The 18,838-nt window shown below is 42.8% G+C and overlaps 1 protein-coding gene across 22 annotated transcripts in view; it reads left to right on the top strand.

The window, feature by feature from the left end:
- The window catches only part of LOC308234133 (WASH complex subunit 2A-like), an 84,407-nt gene that overhangs the window by 44,822 nt on the left and 20,747 nt on the right, over positions 1-18,838 (top strand). For 17 of the 22 annotated variants that reach the window (XR_013959027.1, XR_013959028.1, XM_080641411.1 and 14 more), the window contains 8 exons: positions 225-282; positions 1,270-1,329; positions 1,717-1,875; positions 4,489-4,616; positions 5,941-6,027; positions 9,889-9,990; positions 11,934-12,062; positions 14,879-15,042. Coding sequence is in view for 20 of the 22 variants with exons in the window: in XM_080641411.1 (XP_080497537.1) it covers positions 225-282; positions 1,270-1,329; positions 1,717-1,875; positions 4,489-4,616; positions 5,941-6,027; positions 9,889-9,990; positions 11,934-12,062; positions 14,879-15,042 (887 nt within the window). In the remaining 2 variants the exon portion in view is untranslated. The remainder of the gene's footprint in view (positions 1-224; positions 283-1,269; positions 1,330-1,716; positions 1,876-4,488; positions 4,617-5,940; positions 6,028-9,888; positions 9,991-11,933; positions 12,063-14,878; positions 15,043-18,838) is intronic. The other 5 variants (XM_080641402.1, XM_080641405.1, XM_080641403.1 and 2 more) reach the window with 1 other exon arrangement.

Genomic DNA, 18,838 nt, shown 5'->3' with positions numbered 1-18,838 from the left:
AAATCGGCTAGGGCTTATTTCTCTGTTCTTCTTCCATGTTTGTAATTAATTCCTGGACAGACCTAACTTATTTAAGGGTCTGATTTTGCCATAGTCTTCACTTTGGAACTGATTTTCTGGCAAAACAGTATATATGTATCTTTAAACTTGACAAGGTACTTTTCTTTAGAAAGCCTCAAATGCCACTGCTCTTTTGAATTCTGTTGTATCCATGTTACAACCAGAGTGACCTCTTCGTGGAAGCCCCTCGGAGCCAAGAAGCTAGAGCTGCTGCTAACGAAGGTGAGCTTGGACTGAGGCTCCTATGCTTCTTTGTACAGATTTCCAAAACTGCTCACTTCCCGTTAGGAGGCGGGAGCCCTGATGGTGTTCCCAAACCTGCTGTTTTGTTAGGCAAGAAACTTATGTTTGCCTTGGTCTAGTTGAAAGTAGTTTATTTGCGCTAATCCTTGCCTTAGAAAAAACAAAGAGTACCATCTGTAAATCCACACCTCAATTTTGCCTCTTGAGTATTTTCCTGTTTGATTTTATGAATCTGTATCAGTATTGAGGATATTTTAATTTAATCAACTTAATGCAAAGAAACATTCCTAAAATTCTGCATGGAAATTGAGATTAGTAATTCCCCAGCCGAGTGTGCATTATAATCTGGACTTTCTAAAAAGCGCACAGAAAAATTTAAAAACTTACAAACTATATTCCTTTAGATCTGTGGTAGTTCTTGGGGGCTGGGAGTTAGTTATTTTAAGCAACTTGGTCTCCTCAGGCCACAAGTTGTTGGATTTTGGGCTTGCTACGATGCTGCCTTGATTGTCATCGCTCCTGCTCTCCACTTTTTGGCATCGGTGACTTGCCTCTTTTCTTTGTTCCTGGTATTGTCTTCATTTTTTCACTGATGTCTAGACTTTTTGCTTTTTTTTCCTTGTTCATGCTCACAAACAGGAATGGGTGGAGGGCACTGTGGAGGAGCCCACTTGCTCAGCCCCTGCCCCCACTGCTCTGCATTTCCTTGGCCTCTCCAGCCAACCTAGTCTGCCCAGTCACAGTGATTTTCCATGGCAATCACCACTGAGAATGCATTAGTACCAAGAAAGTACTCGTCAGTAGAGAAGATACTAAGGAATTTTAAAATGAGTCTTTTGGGAAAAGTTAGCTTTAATGGGCCTTTTAGTAGCTGTTTATTGTGTTGCACATATTTTAGGAAGGTGCATTTAATAAGAAAAGTTACTTTCTTTGTTGAAATGGTTATCTCATTCTTTCTCATTTTAGTGTCTTCATCCTCCAAACCCAGAAAGAAAATTCCAGCTGGAGCAGTTTCTGTATTTTTAGGTATCATTGTAGGGTTTGTTTTTTAGAAACTATATAAGAATTATTTTGTCATTTTTAAAATTGCCATTTTCTGAGGGCAGGCTTCTGAGTAAGAGGAGCTTCAGAAGGCATGGAGCAGCTTACAGAAAGAGCTCATTCACTGGGATTAGCTCCTATCCTCTTAGAAGTCAATGACCTCGGATCTGTTTATGTTTGAGTGACCGGGTGGTTCTGCATTATGGGACATCTGTTGCAGAAAAGGATGGAATTTATTGGGTCCTGTTCCTGTACTTAGTGGGTGCACTGAAACGAAAAGGTCTTGGTGGTGGTAGTGGTGGTTTTTTCTGTAGGGTCAGAAGGCCCACCCACACTGGTTCATAGCCGGCTTTCTTGTTTCTCTACCCACAGGGGACACTGATGTGTTGGGTGCAGCGACTGCTCCGTCACTGAAGGAGCCTCAGCAGCCCACTCCAGGGAAGCGCTTGTACCTCCCACCCACTGGCCTCTTTGATGAGGACGACAATGATGACTTTTTTGCAGCGTCCTGTAGCAAACCCTCCAAGACAGGTGCTTGTTCCAGGCTGTTTTTGGATTTTGCCAGGAAAATAATGACCCAAAAAGGCATGAAGCTCCTCTAGTTCATAGTTCTTGTAGAATCAGAACCCGTCCCCAATAATCCTGTCATAGAGTTGTTTCATCTCTGCTTTTGTGGTTACAGTACCTTGGAGGTCTCTGTTTTATGAACCAGTCTTTTCCGCTTTGAGAACTAATTGCTAGGAATCTTCCTTAGAGTTTTAGTCCTCACCTTTGGAATCACACTTTCTTCCAGCAGTCCTTAGTAAACTCCGAACAGAATGCCAAGCTACCTGTTTATTTCCCAGCTTCTCCTTTTGCTCCCAAAAGCCCATGTAACCTTGACTTTTCCTTGTATGACAGGGTTTCCAGCCCCGTGGCCACTTCAGCTCTCTTTCTGTCTTCTCCTCTCAAATTTAAGCCGCATGTTCATGAAATCACTCCTCTAAATCAGGTCTTTAACGTGCAGATGATCTCCTGAGTTCATCATCATAGTGCAGGTTCTGATTCAGGGTTGTAGGATGGGGTTTGTGATTCTGCATTTCTAACCAGCTCCCTGGTGCTCAGAGATTGCTGGTCTGTGAGTTGCACTAGCTCCCTTTTCAGTGGGAGGTGAGAGAAGCAGAAAGTGAGAGAAATAATTATTTTTTCTTATAGAAAGAGTGCAAATGGATGCATAATCCACTCAGATGTAGGCCACCTGAAATGGCAGTGAATGCAGGCAGTAGTTCCTCATGGCATGGGTGGTCTCTCACTGTAGTGCAAGCATGTCAAACTCAAGGCTACCAAAACAAAAGCTTCAATTTTCATTGAGACATAGGTTTATTTCCATAGAGACATGCTGAATACAAAGGGCTGAAATAAATGAATAATTGTTAACATAAAATAATAGAACATTTTAATAAAAATATATTTTCTTGAACATTAATTTACCAGACACTGAATAACTGCACAAATTAATAAGCGTAATGCAAATAAACCTATTTTTCTTGTTCTCTGAAAGTGAATTATTTCCTGTTGCACACACCAAACAAGTCAGTACAAGACTAATGAAGTAGCCATCAGCTGCTAAAGCCTTCGCTGCTAGTATTAGTGGAGAGAAATGGTGCGCCTACGTGTAAGGCGCGTAAGGGAAATCAATGCAACACGATTATAGTAATCAGTCATTAGCAAACGTAGTTCGTTATTAATAATTATGTATAACAGGATATTGTAAAAATTAAGTTAGGAAATTTTTATTAAAACGTTTCTTACCGTTATATTGGCTGGGCCGCAAAAATATTCATTGTGGGCCGCGAGTTTGACATGCTTGCTGTAGTGGATGTCATTGAGAACTGATGTGGAATCACAACTAGGTTGATGCCCCTTTCTTGGTCAGCTGCTGCTGTCCTGGACCATTGATGAGTCAGTGCCCTCATTTCAGTCACACACAGCTCATTCAGTGCAGCAGTGCTTGTGGGAGTGAGAGGCTGGAAACCACCCAAATATTCATCAGTAGGGTGAATTATGGTCCTTCAATTCAGTGGAGTTCCGTGAACCTGCTAAAAAGAATGAGGTCTGTGTTGACATGCTAATATAGCCAAGGTACGTTAATTGAAAAATGCAAATTGTAAGATGTGTTGTTCAAATTATGCTATCATTTTTAGCCTTATTTGAGAATGACTAGAGCTAATACATTAGTATATCCTTTGGGAGAATTAGAAGCATATATACCCTTCTTCCAATGGCTGTTGTGTTTGGGTGGGAAGGTAGAGTTATGGGGAAGATTTCAGTAGTTGCTTTTATATAATTTTATTTTTTAAAAGCAAGAGCTGACCTTCATTTCTCAGCTTCCTAGAATGGTTGACTTTTTCTTAATAGGGGAATTTTAAAACATGTTTTTATTGATTTTTTTTTAATATATTTTATTGATTTTTTACAGAGAGGAAGGAAGAGGGATAGAGAGTTAGAAACATCGATGAGAGAGAAACATCGATCAGCTGCCTCTTGCACACCCCCTACTGGGGATGTGCCCGCAGCCAAGTTACATGCCCTTGACCGGAATCGAACCTGGGACCTTTCAGTCCACAGGCTGACGCTCTATCCACTGAGCCAAACCGGTTTTGGCTGTTTTTATTGATTTTAGAGAGAAAGGGAGAGGGAGAGAGAAACATGTGTCGGCTGCCTCCTGCACACACCCTAATGGGGATCAAGCCCGCCATCCAGACATGTGCCCTGACTGGAATTTAAACAAGCAACCTTTTGGTGCATGGGATGATGCTCAACTAGCTGAGCCATACCGCCCAGGACTAGAGTGATTGGCTTTTAGATGATATTTCTGTAGGTCTCTCTTTACCTTTTATGTCAGTCCAAGCTACTGTAAGCATCGGCTGCTATTGCTTGGATCAGTGTGTAAACCACATGGTTAAACTGTCTATCCTGTGTTTCATTTGAGCTGCTGTTCTGTTTTTTGAAAAATTCCAATCTAGTCCTCTTAATATTTCTTCATAACTAAGAAATAACATACTTTCTAAATTTATTCTTTGTGAGGAAAGAATCCTTAATCTGTGAATTTTATGGTGGGATATTTTACTTTATTGTAATTTTGTGCTGTGATGTATTTTAAAGACAAAATCAAATCCACTGCCAACATCTTTGATGAGGAGGAAGGAGATCTGTTCAAGGAGCAAGCAGTGACTTTGCCAGAAGCTACTGTGAACCAGACAGATGAAAATAAAGCAAGAGTGGAAGAAAAGGTGAGCAAGAGGGAAGACTGAACATAGCTGTGTTAATTTGGGACATCTTGTTAATTCATATGGAACCCAGAGGGGAAGTATTGTTTCTTACACGTTTATAGTGAAGAACTTCAGAAAGTTGAAAGAAAAGTACAATGAACACCCAAAGAACTGCCACCAAATTCAGCAGTTGTTAGGATTTTGCCTTACCAGTTGTCTTGACATCCATTGATGATTTTAATTTTTTTTTTTAATCCTCACCCAAGGATATTTTTTCCATTGAGTTTTAGAGAAAGTGGAAGGGAGGAGAGAAGGGGGAGAAAGAGAGAAACACCAATGTGAGAGAGACACATCGATTGGTTGCCTCCTACACATGCCTGACTGGGGCCGGCATCAAACCTGCAACCCTATTACATGCACTTGACTGGAAATCAAACCTCAACCCTTTGGTGCATGGGTTGACACTAACCACCGAGCAACACCAGCCAGGGCTCCATTGATGATCTTTTACCTGAACCAGTCATTGTGTTAGGGGGTACAAAATAATGTTTTTCTAATTCTTGCATTTCTTCTACTTTGGTTAGCTGGCATTCTTCTGAACAAAAGAGCATTTTCTCCTCCTTTCCTGCTTTTTCAGTATCACTATAGGACCATGGATGTGTTATAATCTATGAGCATCGTAGCTTTTTTTGATGCTCATAGGTTATATTATTGACCTATGTTTGGCCAGTGGGATGCATCCCTCTCAGTCTTTAAGCTCCTCTGGCTGCTTCCCCTTCCCTTTGCTGTCCTGTACACCTTGACCTTTCTAAAGCACATCTCGTGCCATGTCTTTGCTATGAAACCCTGACCTTCCCCCTGGTGATCACCTAGGTCCCAGCATTCAGAACCTGGTGTGCTCCTAGGGCAGCCCTTCCTATGCTGGCTCCAGCTGTGCCCGTCCCACTGTGTGCTTTATGAGGTGGGCAGCCGGTCCTACTCTCTGATCCGACAGGTGTGCCCGCCCGCTGCTTTTCTCTTGCTCTTGTCCTCTCACATGTGCTCTCTGCCTGGGATGTCCTTGCTGTACCTACTAGTAGACATATCCCATGTCTAGGCCTTGTCTGTCCTGAGAAATTTACTTTATCAAGGAATTGTTTCTTTCTTCTTTCCTAATTTAACCAATTTGGAAATTCTTTCTCATGACACTTCTCATTTTGAGTTAATTGTTTGTATGAACTTGATATAAGCCCAAGCTGCTTTATTCTAGCAGACTCAGTACATTTTCTGAATCAATGATTGAATACACTCTCATTTCCAGGCATCTTGTTTGTTAACTCTCAATTTTTCCCCCCCCCCAACAAAGGTTACCCTGCCTTCCAACAAAAACCTTAAGCTCTTGTCAGAAACAAAGACTCAAAAAGGTTTATTTTCAGATGAAGAAGACACTGAGGTAAGGAATTATTTTTTAGTTCTGGGAATTAGTATGTGGATATTACATTTGAAACTATTTCTGAGTCAGGATTTTCTCAGTAGAGGTACAAGACTTTTTATTACATTCCTTAATTCTTTCTTTGAAATTAATCTCTTGAGAATACATGGTCCCTTTTTAAAAATTTATTGATTTGAGAGAAACAAATATTGATTTGTTGTTCCACTTATTTGTGCATTCATTGGTTGCCTCTTGTATGTGCTCTGACCAGGGATCAAACCTGCAAACTTGGTGTATCAGGATGATGCTCTAACTGAGCCACACGGCCAGGGAATACAGTCTTTAGGAAAGCAATATATGTACAATAATTTTCACTCTTGGGTTTGAATCCAGTGCATCTTCTGGGAGGAAAATACTCTGTCTTCAGAATGCTCAAATTTTAGGCTATTTGCTGACCTTCAGTGCAGTGAGGTACTTAACTTGTACCAGAATGGAAATCTACATACTGCTTCCTTTTTTTAGTATTCTCACTAAAATGTGGGCTTAGTGATGAAGTGATGGGCATCCTGGCAGAGCTTTTTACCTGGTGACTGGTCACAGTTTGTGGCCGGCACTGTTCGCGGACAGCCTCAGTCCTCCACACACATGCCTGGAAACCCCTTTTCAATGCAGTAGCACCAGCTCTCTGAGGCATCACTGCTGCTTCTGACTCCCACAGGCTGCGGTCCTTTGAGAACGAATTTTAGGCCAGGCTTTTAGGGGATCAGAGACCTGTATGAGAATGTAATGGGCTGTAATCAGTTCCCTTCACAGAAAAATATGTGGACGTGGCAGAAATTTGCATTTAAGTTTGGATTCTGTGAACTTTGAGTTAAACTCTAGTGGTTACTTTGCACTAATGGCCAGGATGAACATACAGCTCTTTGTGAGTAGAGTTGTTACCATAGATACAAATGAAACCTTGGGGGGTTGTAATTCATTCATGTCCAATGGACAGAAGATCGGAATCAGCCAAAATCCAGTTAGGCCAAATCCTGACACGTGAGCACAGCATAATGGGGCCTAACACTCTGGTCTGATCCTGAGCTCCCGCTTCCAGGTCTTTGCGCTAGCTCCTGCCCCTCTGGGAATGTTCTTCCCAGAATTCACATGGCTAGCGTCCACTTTCCCCAGTTCCCTGTGGGCCTCCCCGGACGACCCTTGGCATAATCGCAGGCCCGCCAGCACACACCACACCACTCGAGAGCCCCTCTTCTGTTTCATCGTTCTCCACAGTATATTTTGCCAGGTGACATTTCACATCTACTCATGCATTGTCTCTGTCCTAACTAGAAGGCTCTGTGAGGACAGAACATTTGTTCCCGCCCTTATCCCTAATACCTGCACTAGTGATTGGCACTTGGTCAGCCGTCAAAGAGTTGTCAACTACATGAAAAAAGAAAACGTGTGTGCACATTTAGTGACTTAAAAGGTGTAAAACATCAATAAGGCCTAGCCAGTTTGGCCCAGACTGGGGATGAAGGGTTCCGGGTTTGATTCCGGTCAAGGGCACATGCCTGGGTTGCGGGCTCTATCCCTAGGGTGGGACGTGCAGGAGGCAGCCAATCAGTGATTCTCTCTCATCATTGATGTTTCCATCGCTCTCTCCCTCTCTCTTACTCTCTGAAATCAGTAAAAATATTTTTAAAAAGATCAATAAATTTTATTACCTCTTATGGTTCTAGAAGTTGACTTGGCTCAGCTAGACACTTTTTATTTAGGGTCACCTGTGGTTCTTAGTGTGAAGGTGGCTACGCTGAGAATCAGCTCCCTGGTTCTGGTGCCTGGGTGGGAAAGACTCAGATGGCGGGGGCACTGGGGACACGGGCACCCTCTGTGCCGTCTCCAGCACGGCAGCTTCTGGAAAATTGGCTTCTTACGTGGTGGCCCAGAGCTTCAAAGTGCGATTCCTGGGAGCTGCCCTGAGACTGCTGCTTTCTGTCCCCTGGCCTGGAAGCCGGTGTTGCCACTTCTGCATTCTGTTGTGGCAATCACAAAGGCCCGCCCAGGTTCCAGGCTAGGGACACAGACTCCACTTCTTGATGGTAGGAGTATAAAATAATTTTCAGACAGGTTCTTTTTTAAACCTCACTCAAGGATATATTTTATTGATTTTGAGAGAGAAAGAGAGGGAGAGAGAAATCCTTGTTAGAGAGAAATATCGATCAGTTGCCTCCCATATTTGCTCCGACTAGGGATCTGCAACTTAGGTATGTGTCCTGACTGGGAATCGAATCCACAACCTTTTTGGTGTATGGGACAGCACTCCAACCAACTGAGCCATCAGCCAGAGCCAGACAGGTTTTTATTTTTATTATTTTTAAAACATTTTTATTGATTTCAGAGAGGAAGGGAGAGGAAGAGAGAGATGGAAACATCAATGATGAGAGAGAATCATTGATCAGCTGCTCCCCGCACCCTCCCCACTGGGGTTTGAGCCCACAACCTAGGCATGTGCCCTTGTCTGGAATTGAACCCGGGACCCTTCAGTTTACACGCCGACGCTCTATCCCCTGAGCCAAACTGGCTAGGGCCAGGCAGGTTTTTAAAACCACCACTGAATGCTTTGTTCCATGTGCAGCATCATAGATTGTTTTTACTGGGTACTGCCAGGGTGCTGAGACGTGGAGAAGTAAAACATAGAAGATGGGGCCTTGGACCAGAAGGGTGGGTTCTTTACTCCTGCCTCTGTCTCAAGTGTGGAGCTCAAGCTCGCCCAAGTGTAGGGATATGTTTGAGGTAATGGAAAAGCACTTTTTCAAACCCCAAGGAAGACGTTAGTCAAAGGTCCAAAGCCAGGATGTTGAAATTTGCTTTTGTTCTTTGTTTTGGTCTATTTCCTTATTTAATTTGAAAGCAACAGAGCCCTTTCCTTAAGTGAAACCTACCAGTGTGTAAAATGTAGGAGAGGATAGGAGGCCCGGAACTCAACCTGTGAGGCCTCTTCTCCCTAAACAGACCCGTGGGGCGCCGTGGGTCCCAGGTGAGAACCACTGGACTGAGCCGTGTTCTTCTCAATTAATGAACCTAGTAGGCCTGTATTGGAGGAGTGCACATTGATACCATAATGAGAAGTTTATCTGAAAAGGTCTCAGAAACTTACATTCTTGACCCATTTAATTGGCCTCTTGTGTATTGAAGTTTCTTTTCGAAGGAACATTTCTGTTTTATGTTAAATTCATGCAGCTCCATATGCAGATCTTTCTTTGCATTACAGGTTAACATTTTGAAATTTTCTTCAAATCTACCAGATTTTTTTAATAGTTTGCAACATCTACTGTAGTTCAAATAGAATACCAAACATTTAAAAATAAAAATTGAATATGTACTTATTTAAAAGAAATATTATACTTTTACAAGAGTAGCAAATATTATACTCCTATTTGTTACTAAATAAAAGAGTCATAGATACAGTAATTTGGGAACCTGGCTTCTGTTCCCATTATGGAATCTGTTCAATCCCTCTGATTCTTTGGACAGAAAAAGGAAGTCATTCTTATTTTTAGCATGATAGGAGATCGATGGAAACTTTCCCCTTGCCTAAAGTCATTCCTGTGGGAGGCCAAGCCAGAGCGAGTGGGGGTACCCAAAACCCTGGGCCCAGTGAGGCGCCTGGAGTTGTGTGGTCTCTTCCTCTTCACAGCCAGGTGTTTGTGCTGCGCGCGCGCTTGCGGCAGGGCAGACTCGGACGCGTGTTCCTCCAGGACGGGCTTGGTGAGCTCCTGTCTGACAAAGACCTGGACCACTGCAGCTGTGGTGGCATAGTCGTTCGTGTTTCATATGTAACCAATGCTTTAAAACTATGGATCTTGTTTACCAGGAACTTTAATCTTGATCCAACAGGATTTGTTTTCTTCTCAAAATGTGAGCAAGTCAAAAGATGCATCTCTCCTGCCTAGCAAACTCCCCACGTCAGTCTCGCTTTTTGATGATGAAGATGAAGAGGTAAACATTGTTATTGAAACACAAGATAATCAAGTTTTTTTTTATAAGGAAACTGTTCCTGATGTTAGCTTTATGGCCAGGGTTCAGTCAGTAGATCAGGGTGATGGGGAAGCAGTCAAGCCATCTGACAGATTTCAGCGATCCTTTCTTAAGTTCTCTTAGCTATACAATGGGAAGGACATTAGATTCTTAATCCAGCCTTTATGGAAGGCTTTGTAGATTTCACTTTAAAACCCTGCCTTTAGGAAATGCTTTTTAATATATATTTTTTTATTTCAGAGAGGAAGGGGGAGGGAGAGAGATAGAAACATCAATGATGAGAATCATTGATTGCTGCCTCCTGCACGCCCCCTACTGGGGATGGAGCCTGCAACCCAAGCATGTGCCCTTGACCTGAATCAAACCCAGGACCCTTCAGTCCACAGGCCGACACTCTATCCACTGAGCCAAACTGGCTAGGGCAGGAAATACTTTTTAGAGGATGGACCTATTATACCCAGTGACCTACAAGAACGTTGCAGTTAAAGGCAGCCGTGTCCTCCTCACCTTGCTTTTCTTTCCTACCCTGGATGAGAGTGAATGGGGGAAGTAAGAGGGAAGACCAAGCGAACCTTCATCCTTATACAGTTCTGTGCGATGTTTTTGTTTTTGTTTTTAAATACATTTTATTGATTTTTTACAGAAAGAAAGGGAGAGGGATAGAGAGTTAGAAACATCGATGAGAGAGAAACATCGATCAGCTGCCTTCTGCACACTCCCCACTGGGGATGTGCTCGCAACCAAGGTACATGCCCTTGACCGGAATCGAACCTGGGACCCTTCAGTCCCCAGGCCGATGCTCTATCCACTGAGCCAATCCGGTTAGAGCAGTTCTGTGCGATGTTAAGCTCCTCGGCCTGGCCTCAGATCTCTGCGTTCAAGTCCTAGCTCCACCACTTGCAAGTCAGGGGCCTCAGTCAAGTAACTTGACCTTTCTGAATCTCATGGCTTAATGGTATGTGGGGTCATTGTGACAGCTGGCACAACTCATGTACAGCCACTGGCACTGTGCCTGGCACAGTAAGTGTGCCGTAAATGTGTATCCCCACTGGATGCCGTGCCTGCCTTCCCGCACTCTCTTTTCAGTCTCCCTTTATCGATCTTTACATTTCGGACTGTTCACCTGCTGTGTACACTCTTAAGGCTGTTTCTCTCTGACTCCGGCTCAGGCCCTCTGATGGTTTTGTTATTCTTATCTACATAAAGGTACCTTAATAGGCACCTCTGGAGTGTGTGATGATACAAAAATTTACAAACGCCTTTGAACTTCTAAGGGTCGGCTCTTTTTGGGTCAGTGATTTTATTTAGTAAACTATTTCTTAAGTTTGTATTATCTCTTTAAAATTAACCAGAAACCCCAGTCATTCCTTCCCTCTGTCCCAGGTGTGTTTAAAAGAGTGGAGAAAGCTCCATGTTTCTCTGCTTTTATCCATTGCTCCAGTTTGTAATTCATAGAAAGACAGGTGCAGATTGCTGGCTGTGCAGGCGCTGTCCTGCTCTCCCAGCAGGTGCGGCCATGGCCTCCTTAGAAGCCAGAGGGCCTACCTGCCGGGTGCGGCCACGTGTCCTCCTGTTTCTGTGACCTTGCCTCATGTCACTCCCTCTAATGCCCCCTCCCAGGTGTCTGCCTTGGGTTCCGTGGAATGTTTCCCTTTGTGGATGGAGAGTAACTGAGAGACTATTACAGACTGTTGATGTAGGCTTATATGTGAGACAAGTGGGGTTTACTAGCATTTTGTGATTCCCCCTCCCCAAAAAATGTTAATTTTGTGACATTTTTGTGGAGTTGTCTATTTTGTACCTGACTAGAGATTTATTCTCTAACAATTTGACATGAGAATATCATAAGTTTTTTGTTTTACATGTATAAAGTTGTCATACTCTTCTGCCATTTGTTTTCCTAGGATCTTTTTGGGGCTGCAGCTGCCAAGAAGCAAGCATCATCTCTACCAACTCTGAGCCAAGAGAAAGCAAAACTCTCTGAGCCCCCCAAAAAGAAAGTGTCTGCCTTGCTGTTCAGTAGCGACGAGGAGGTGGGTAGGAAGTCTCCCCACAGGAGCGGGCGCTGCTGGAGTAAGAGTTGGGGCTGTCCTGAGCATTTTCTTTCTCCACCTGCTTGATGTCTAGTGAAGTTCAGCCACTAGAGACTGTTCACAGCACTTGAAGAAAGATATTTAGTCCAGTATATTAAACTAAAGGGCATCTTTTTAAAAAGGGTTAGAAATTAAGTATGGCCTCAAATAATAATAATGCTAATGCAAATGAGTGAGGTCTTATTTTGTCTTATTACATGATCACTGTTTCATTAATCAAGAACATGAATCTAGACACGGTAAGAACATCTTTTGCAAGTTTAACTCCTTTTTTATTAGAGTCTTAACAACATTTCCATTCACTATCTAGATACATATTAGCAAAACCAGTAGTGAATATTATTTATCCTCTGTTCAGATTTAGCAGGACAGAAAAAGACTTTAAATATAATGATACTAGGGGCCCAGTGCATGAATTCATGCACCTTGAAAGAAAATGTGGGTTGCAAGGCTGCGGTGGGCAAAGGGGCGGGTCTCAGCCTATCCTCTATGCACCCCCCAGTCCCTCCCACTGTGGCCCCTGGTCCCCTGTCTGCTGGCAGCCCCGCTCCCACCACCGCTGCTCCCATGCACTGATGGCGCCAGCCCCACTTGCACCCACTGATGGCACAGAGCGATTGGGGCCGGTGCCAGCAGCGGGTGCGAGCAGCAGCTGCTGCCCTGATCATCCTTCATGAGCAGGGGGAGGTGGAGAAGCCCTCAGGGGTGATCGGGACCAGCAGCCGCCACTTGCACTGGCTGATGGCGTCGAGAGATTGGGGTGGTGCCAGGGCCAGCAGCAGGTGCAAGTGCCGGGTGGGACTGCAGCGGGTGGGACCAAAGAATTTTCAGTAACCACCAGAGGCTTGACCTAATGACAGCGACCGGCGCCCCACTGTGGTCTGGCACCCCTGCTCACCTCCACCATCCCGTCGCAGCCGATGCCCACCATGTTTCCTGCGCACCCCCTGGTGGTCAGCGCACATCATAGCGACCAGTTGTTCGGTTATTTCCCCATTCAGTCTATTTGCATATTAGCCTTTTATTATATAAGATTAGAAACTCTGAGCATTAAAAATCTTCCTGTATTATAATAACTGATCTTCTTTATTTTAACATAGGCAAGTTAGGGTATGACGTGGATAGCTGAATCGCAGATATGTTAGTGTTTTTATTGAAAGCAACTTAAAGTTGACACAACATAATTTGCTTTTTCTACTCAAACATAGGAGTTTATGATGGATTTTTTTTTTTTTTTTTTTTTTTTTTTTTTTGCATTGTTAGTCGTTTTCCCTGTAGTAATGGCCAAACATTAGTGGAATTTTCCTTACCACAGTGGTTCAGGGAAAATGAAAATATTAGCTAAGACTGGGAGCAGTATTACTTGCAGAGTAAAGATAACCAGTGTTCTAGAACAGTGACACTCAACCTGCCCATAGGAATCATGGGGGGAACTCTAAGAGTGCTAATGCTAGATTCTGACCTAATTGGTTTGGAGGTATAGAGGTTACTGGAATTTTCTAAAGCTCTTTCAGGGAGTCTAGCATGTAGCCACTGCTCTAGAGAAGCATGTCTCAAACCATGACATATGAAGCAGTCCCCTAGGCATTGGTTATGAGTGCGGGTCTGATTCACAAAGTTGGGGGTGGAACCTGAGATTCTAAGTAACAGATGCTACTGGCTGTGAACCCCACTTTGCTTTGCGAAGCTCTAGGCTCTAGAGATCAAAGGACCACTTAAGCAGGTGCTTAAGAGTTCTGTGATTTGCCCTGGCTGGTTTGGCTCAGTGGATAGAGCGTCGGCCTGTGGACTCAGGGGTCCCGGGTTCGATTCCGGTCAAGGGCATGTACCTTGGTTGAGGGCGCATCCCCGGTGGGGCGTGTGCAGGAGGCAGCTGATTGATGTTTCTCTCTCATCAATGTTTCTGGCTCTCTATCCCTCTCCCTTCCTCTCTGTGGAAAACCAATAAAATATATTTTTTAAAAAAAAAGAGTTCTGTGATTTGAAGGGTGAGCATAGCCAGGTGAGGTCTCCTTAAATGCTGAGTCCACATGGAGACTGTTGGTGGTAAAGAGTCCTTCGCAGCTCTCATTGTGTTGTGTTTTCATGTGCATAACATGAGCTGCTTATACATTTTTTTTCTAGCCTGCTTCGGGATTTTTAAATTAAAATATTTTCCTCCAAAGTTGAGAGTTCTTTTTTAAAATATATTTTTATAGATTTCAGAGAGGAAGGGGAAGGGAGAAAGAGATCGAAACATCAGTGATGAGAGAGAATCATTGATTGGCTGCCTCCTGCACGCCCCCTACTTGGGATTGAGCCCACAACCTGGGCATGTGCCCTTGACTGGAATCGAACCAGAGACCCTTCAGTCTGCAGGCCAACACTCTACCCACTGAGCAAAACCAGCTAGGGCCAAAGTTAAGAGTTCTTGATTTATTTTTTAGCATTCCTCTTTATCCTCCTCTTTAATGTTGACCCTCTAAAGTAGATTAAGTTCCCTTCCCAACACAGAGCAGAACCTTAGAGAGGAGAAGCATCATGGCAGGCAGGTGGGAGGAGGAGGGCATTAGCAGGTCTGTGAAGTCAAAAAACCCAGCTGTCTAGATTGGAGTTCAAGGAAAAGTCTTGGACATGAGCTTTCTTCAGGTGTGATACACTTAGTGCAATACTTAGTTTAAATACAACTTAGTCTAATGAATGTAAATTTTATTTTATTTCCCAGGTTCCTTAGACGCCATTGCCACTGGGTTTTAATACATATTTTATATTTTAAGGACCAGTGGAATGTTACTGATTCACAGACCAACTCAGCTTCTGACAACAGGTCTAAAGGCGAACTTAGGAACTCCGAGCCCAGCCGGGTCCAGGAGACTGTGAAAAAGACCACCCTCTTTGAGGAAGACGACGAAGATGATCTGTTTGCTATTGCTAAGGACAGGTGAGAGTTATTGTACAATCCGAGTCTGTGGTAACAAGTAAGGTATTTGATGTGCAGGTTGTCAGTTGCTGGGTGAGCTGCTAATCATTCGTTTCCTGTTAGTCAAACAAATGAGGATGTCTCTGCTTTTCACTTGCGAGGTATTCTCCAATACTGCGGATTTTTTTTTTCTGATGGATCCTTAATTTCTTCTACCTATCATTTTGTTAACCTTAAAATATTGTTTTTCTTAGTTAATTAGGGGTTTAAGTATAGTTTGTTTTTCCTCTGGGATATACCAAATGTACAGTTTGGTCAAGGTTACTTAAGTTTGTCATTTGGATAGGAATCGGGCCAGCATTGAACAACATCCTGTTAGGAGGATGGTTCTCTCAGAGCTGAGCTGAGTCACACCCGTTGCTGGTACTCCTTAGCGGGTCTAGGTCCTTCACATTCATTTCTACTTGGACTGGAACTGGCAGGGTGTGGAGTGAGCATGGCTGTGGCTGGTGGTGTTGCCTGCTGCCAGAAGAGCTATGCATTCAGAGTAACGCTCCTGCAAATACATATTTTTTTCTCTTGAGGGCCTTACTGATCACTTTGAAATTCAGCTGAATGATAGTAGCATAAAGAGGCAATTGATTGGACATGTAAATCTTACCTTTAGTGTGGTTAAGCCTTTGTTTTGATTTCCTTTTTTTTTTTTTTTTGTAAGAGAACATTTATTGGGTAAATCACAGAGGTAAAAGAAGTAATTCCTAGAAGAAATGGGCTTAGGAAACAAGTTATGGAGGTAAAGGAAGGGCCCTTGGAGCTTGGGAGTGAGGAAGCTCATGGTAATGTGCCTGGGGAAGGAGGAAGGGAAAGGCACGGGCATGGGCACGGGCGTGCTCGCAGGAGGGAGAGGCCCATTTAGATTTGATAGTTCCAAAAGCACCTTATGTTCTATTTCTGAATATTGTGACATCTTTCAGTATCGCCATTTCTAAGTTTGGCCCATATGGCCTCACCCCTGGATGTGTCCTTGGCCTCTGGTTAAGAATATAGGCTCTGGAGTCCCAAGACCTGGTAATAAATTGTGGCCCAGCTCTAATCTCTCTGGGCCTGAGTTTCCTCATCATTAAACAAAAATAATAATAGTACTTTTTTCATAGGATCACTAAAGATTAGATAAAATCATATGTGAACTAGTTAGCATTGTAAGCATCTAACTGTTAACCATTTATTGTCATGAATGTAGGGGAAATAACATTTCATTCCTTTATTCTCTCTGCCCTCCCCCCAGTCTTCTTCCTTTCTTATTTGGCCAGCTTCTTGAAAGACTGAGTTTAAGTCCCCTCTTTTAAAAAACTTTCCCTAACCCAAACAGATGAGAGAGAAGAAATAAATAGGGTTGGAGTCTAGAGCACAAATGGCTTCATTCGTATATGCTCCTCCTCTGTTGCACTTGAGCGTTTTCTACATGGTATAGAAGTTACTGTTTTCACATGCACCCCTCCCTTCGTGCACCCCCTCCCTTCGCCCCTACTGCACACAGGGCCACAAGTTAGAGACCTGGAAACATGTCTTATTTGTAGGTCCTGGAGCAGCTACACACAATTCCTGGCTTTTAGTAATTTGTTCTCTGCTCCAGACTCATTCCATCTCCAATTGGTCCAGAAGTTGTCTTCTAAAATTTAGTGTATAGGAATTTTTCTTAAGAAATAATTTAAAGCCCTAGCTGGTTTAGCTCAGTGGATAGAGCATTGGACTGCAGACTGTAGGGTCCCGGGTTCGATTCTGGTCAAGGGCACATGCTCAGTTTGCAGTAGGGGGTGTGCAGGAGGCAGCCAATCAGTGATGCTCTCTCATTATTGATGTTTCTATCTCTCCCTTTCCCTTCCTCTCTGACATCAATAAAAATTTTAAAAATTAAAAAGAACAAGAATTAAAAAAAAAAAAAAAGAAAATGCTTTCATAGACAGTGTAGGAGATGATGTAGAAGAATTGGAACCCTCATACATTTTCCTGGCAGGAATATAAAATGTGCAGCCACTTTGGAAAACAGCCTAACAGTTTGTTAAAAAGTTAAAAGTGGAGCCGAAACCGGTTTGGCTCAGTGGATAGAGCGTCGGCCTATGGACTGAAGGGTCCTGGGTTCGATTCCGGTCAAGGGCATGTACCTTGGTTGTGGGCACATCCCCAGTGGAGGGTGTGCGGGAGGCAGCTGATCGATGTTTCTCTCTCATCCATGTTTCTAGCTCTCTATCCCTCTCCCTTCCTCTCTGTAAAATGTCAATAAAATATATTTAAAAAAAAAAAAAAAAAGTTAAAAGTGGAGTTACTATATGACTTAATTTCACTCTGAAGTATATGCTCCAGAAATGAAAACATGTCCACATAAAAACCTGTGAATTTTTTATGCTAGCCAAAAATTGGAAATAACCCAAAAGTCCATCAACTGATTGAAAGGTAAACAAATATATTATGTCTATACAATGGACTTATTCACCAATAAGAAGGAGTAAAGAACTAACAACATGCTACAATATGGATGGATGAACCTTGAAAGTATTGTATTAATTGGAAGAAGCCAGTCACAGAAGATCACATGTATGATTTCACGTATATATAATGTTCAGAATGGATAGATCCATAGAGACAGAAAGTAAATTAGTGTTTGCGTTTCAGGGGAAAGGAGAATTGGGAGTGACTGTTAACAGATACGGAGTTTTATTTCTGGTTGTTGGAAATATTGTGAACTTAGGTTATGATAGTTGTACAACTCTGAATATACTAAAAACTAGTGATTTTACCCTATAAAATGGTAAATTTTATGATCTGTAAATTATGTATCCAAACCATTAAAACAAACAAAAACATTTTTGCAACCCTAACAGACTTGTGCAACGCTGCCTGCCTTGGTTGGTGCCTGGCACTCCTGCATAATGATTAATAAGTTTCCCTTTCATTCTCCAAAGTGTCCTGGTGTCGGCCATAAACTCTGTGGTCATCATCATGTTTTCTGATATCTGTACTTTATAAAGAAATCAAAGCATTTAACTGTTATTATAGTGAGAAATACTCCAGCTCACTGAGCAGCATATTTTTCTTGTGAGGACACATATGCATGAGAGGCTGAGAGTGGGAAATGAGGGCCAAGGTCAAGAACTGCCCTTGTTTCCTAGTACAGCTATTGCTGTACTAGGAAAAAACTAGCTCTTCTCCAGCTTACTTTCATCTTGCCATCAAATTTTTTTTGTGGGTTGGGTTTTACATTTGTGTGGGTGTTTGTTTAGAAATTACTTGTTCAGAAAATCATATATAAGATTTTCTCCTGTTCTAGCTGCTTAATGAAATATCTGGTATTTTTTTGGCAACTGAGTTAGTTATATTTTAAAAATACTTTGTGGTTAATTTATCACCTTGTGGTTAAATATTTTGGTTATGATTTGTGTAAATTTAAGTTGGTATATATCCTTAAAGGTATATTAGATATTACCTTACTCTGTCATTATGAGTTGGCTCTTTGTGGTTTTTAAAAAACCTATAATAATAAAAGCGTAATATGCTAATTAGACTGGACGTCCTTCTGGATGTCCTTCCTTTTGGACAAAGCCGCAGTGGGTGGGGGCTGAGGCAGAGGCAGCAGAGGCCCCCAGCCACAGCGGCGGCGGGCAGGGTCCAGGGCCAAGGCCCTTGCACTAATTTCGTGCATTGGGCCTCTAGTATATAAATTTTTTTATTGATTTCAGAGAGGAAGGGAGAGGGAGAGATAGAAACATCAATGATGAGAGAGAATCATTGATTAGCTGCCTCCTGCACACCCCCCACTGGG

Source organism: Plecotus auritus (genome assembly GCF_963455305.1).
Source record: "Plecotus auritus genome assembly, chromosome: 9".
NCBI lineage: Eukaryota > Metazoa > Chordata > Mammalia > Chiroptera > Vespertilionidae > Plecotus > Plecotus auritus.
This window is presented reverse-complemented; position numbering and strand designations above follow the sequence as displayed.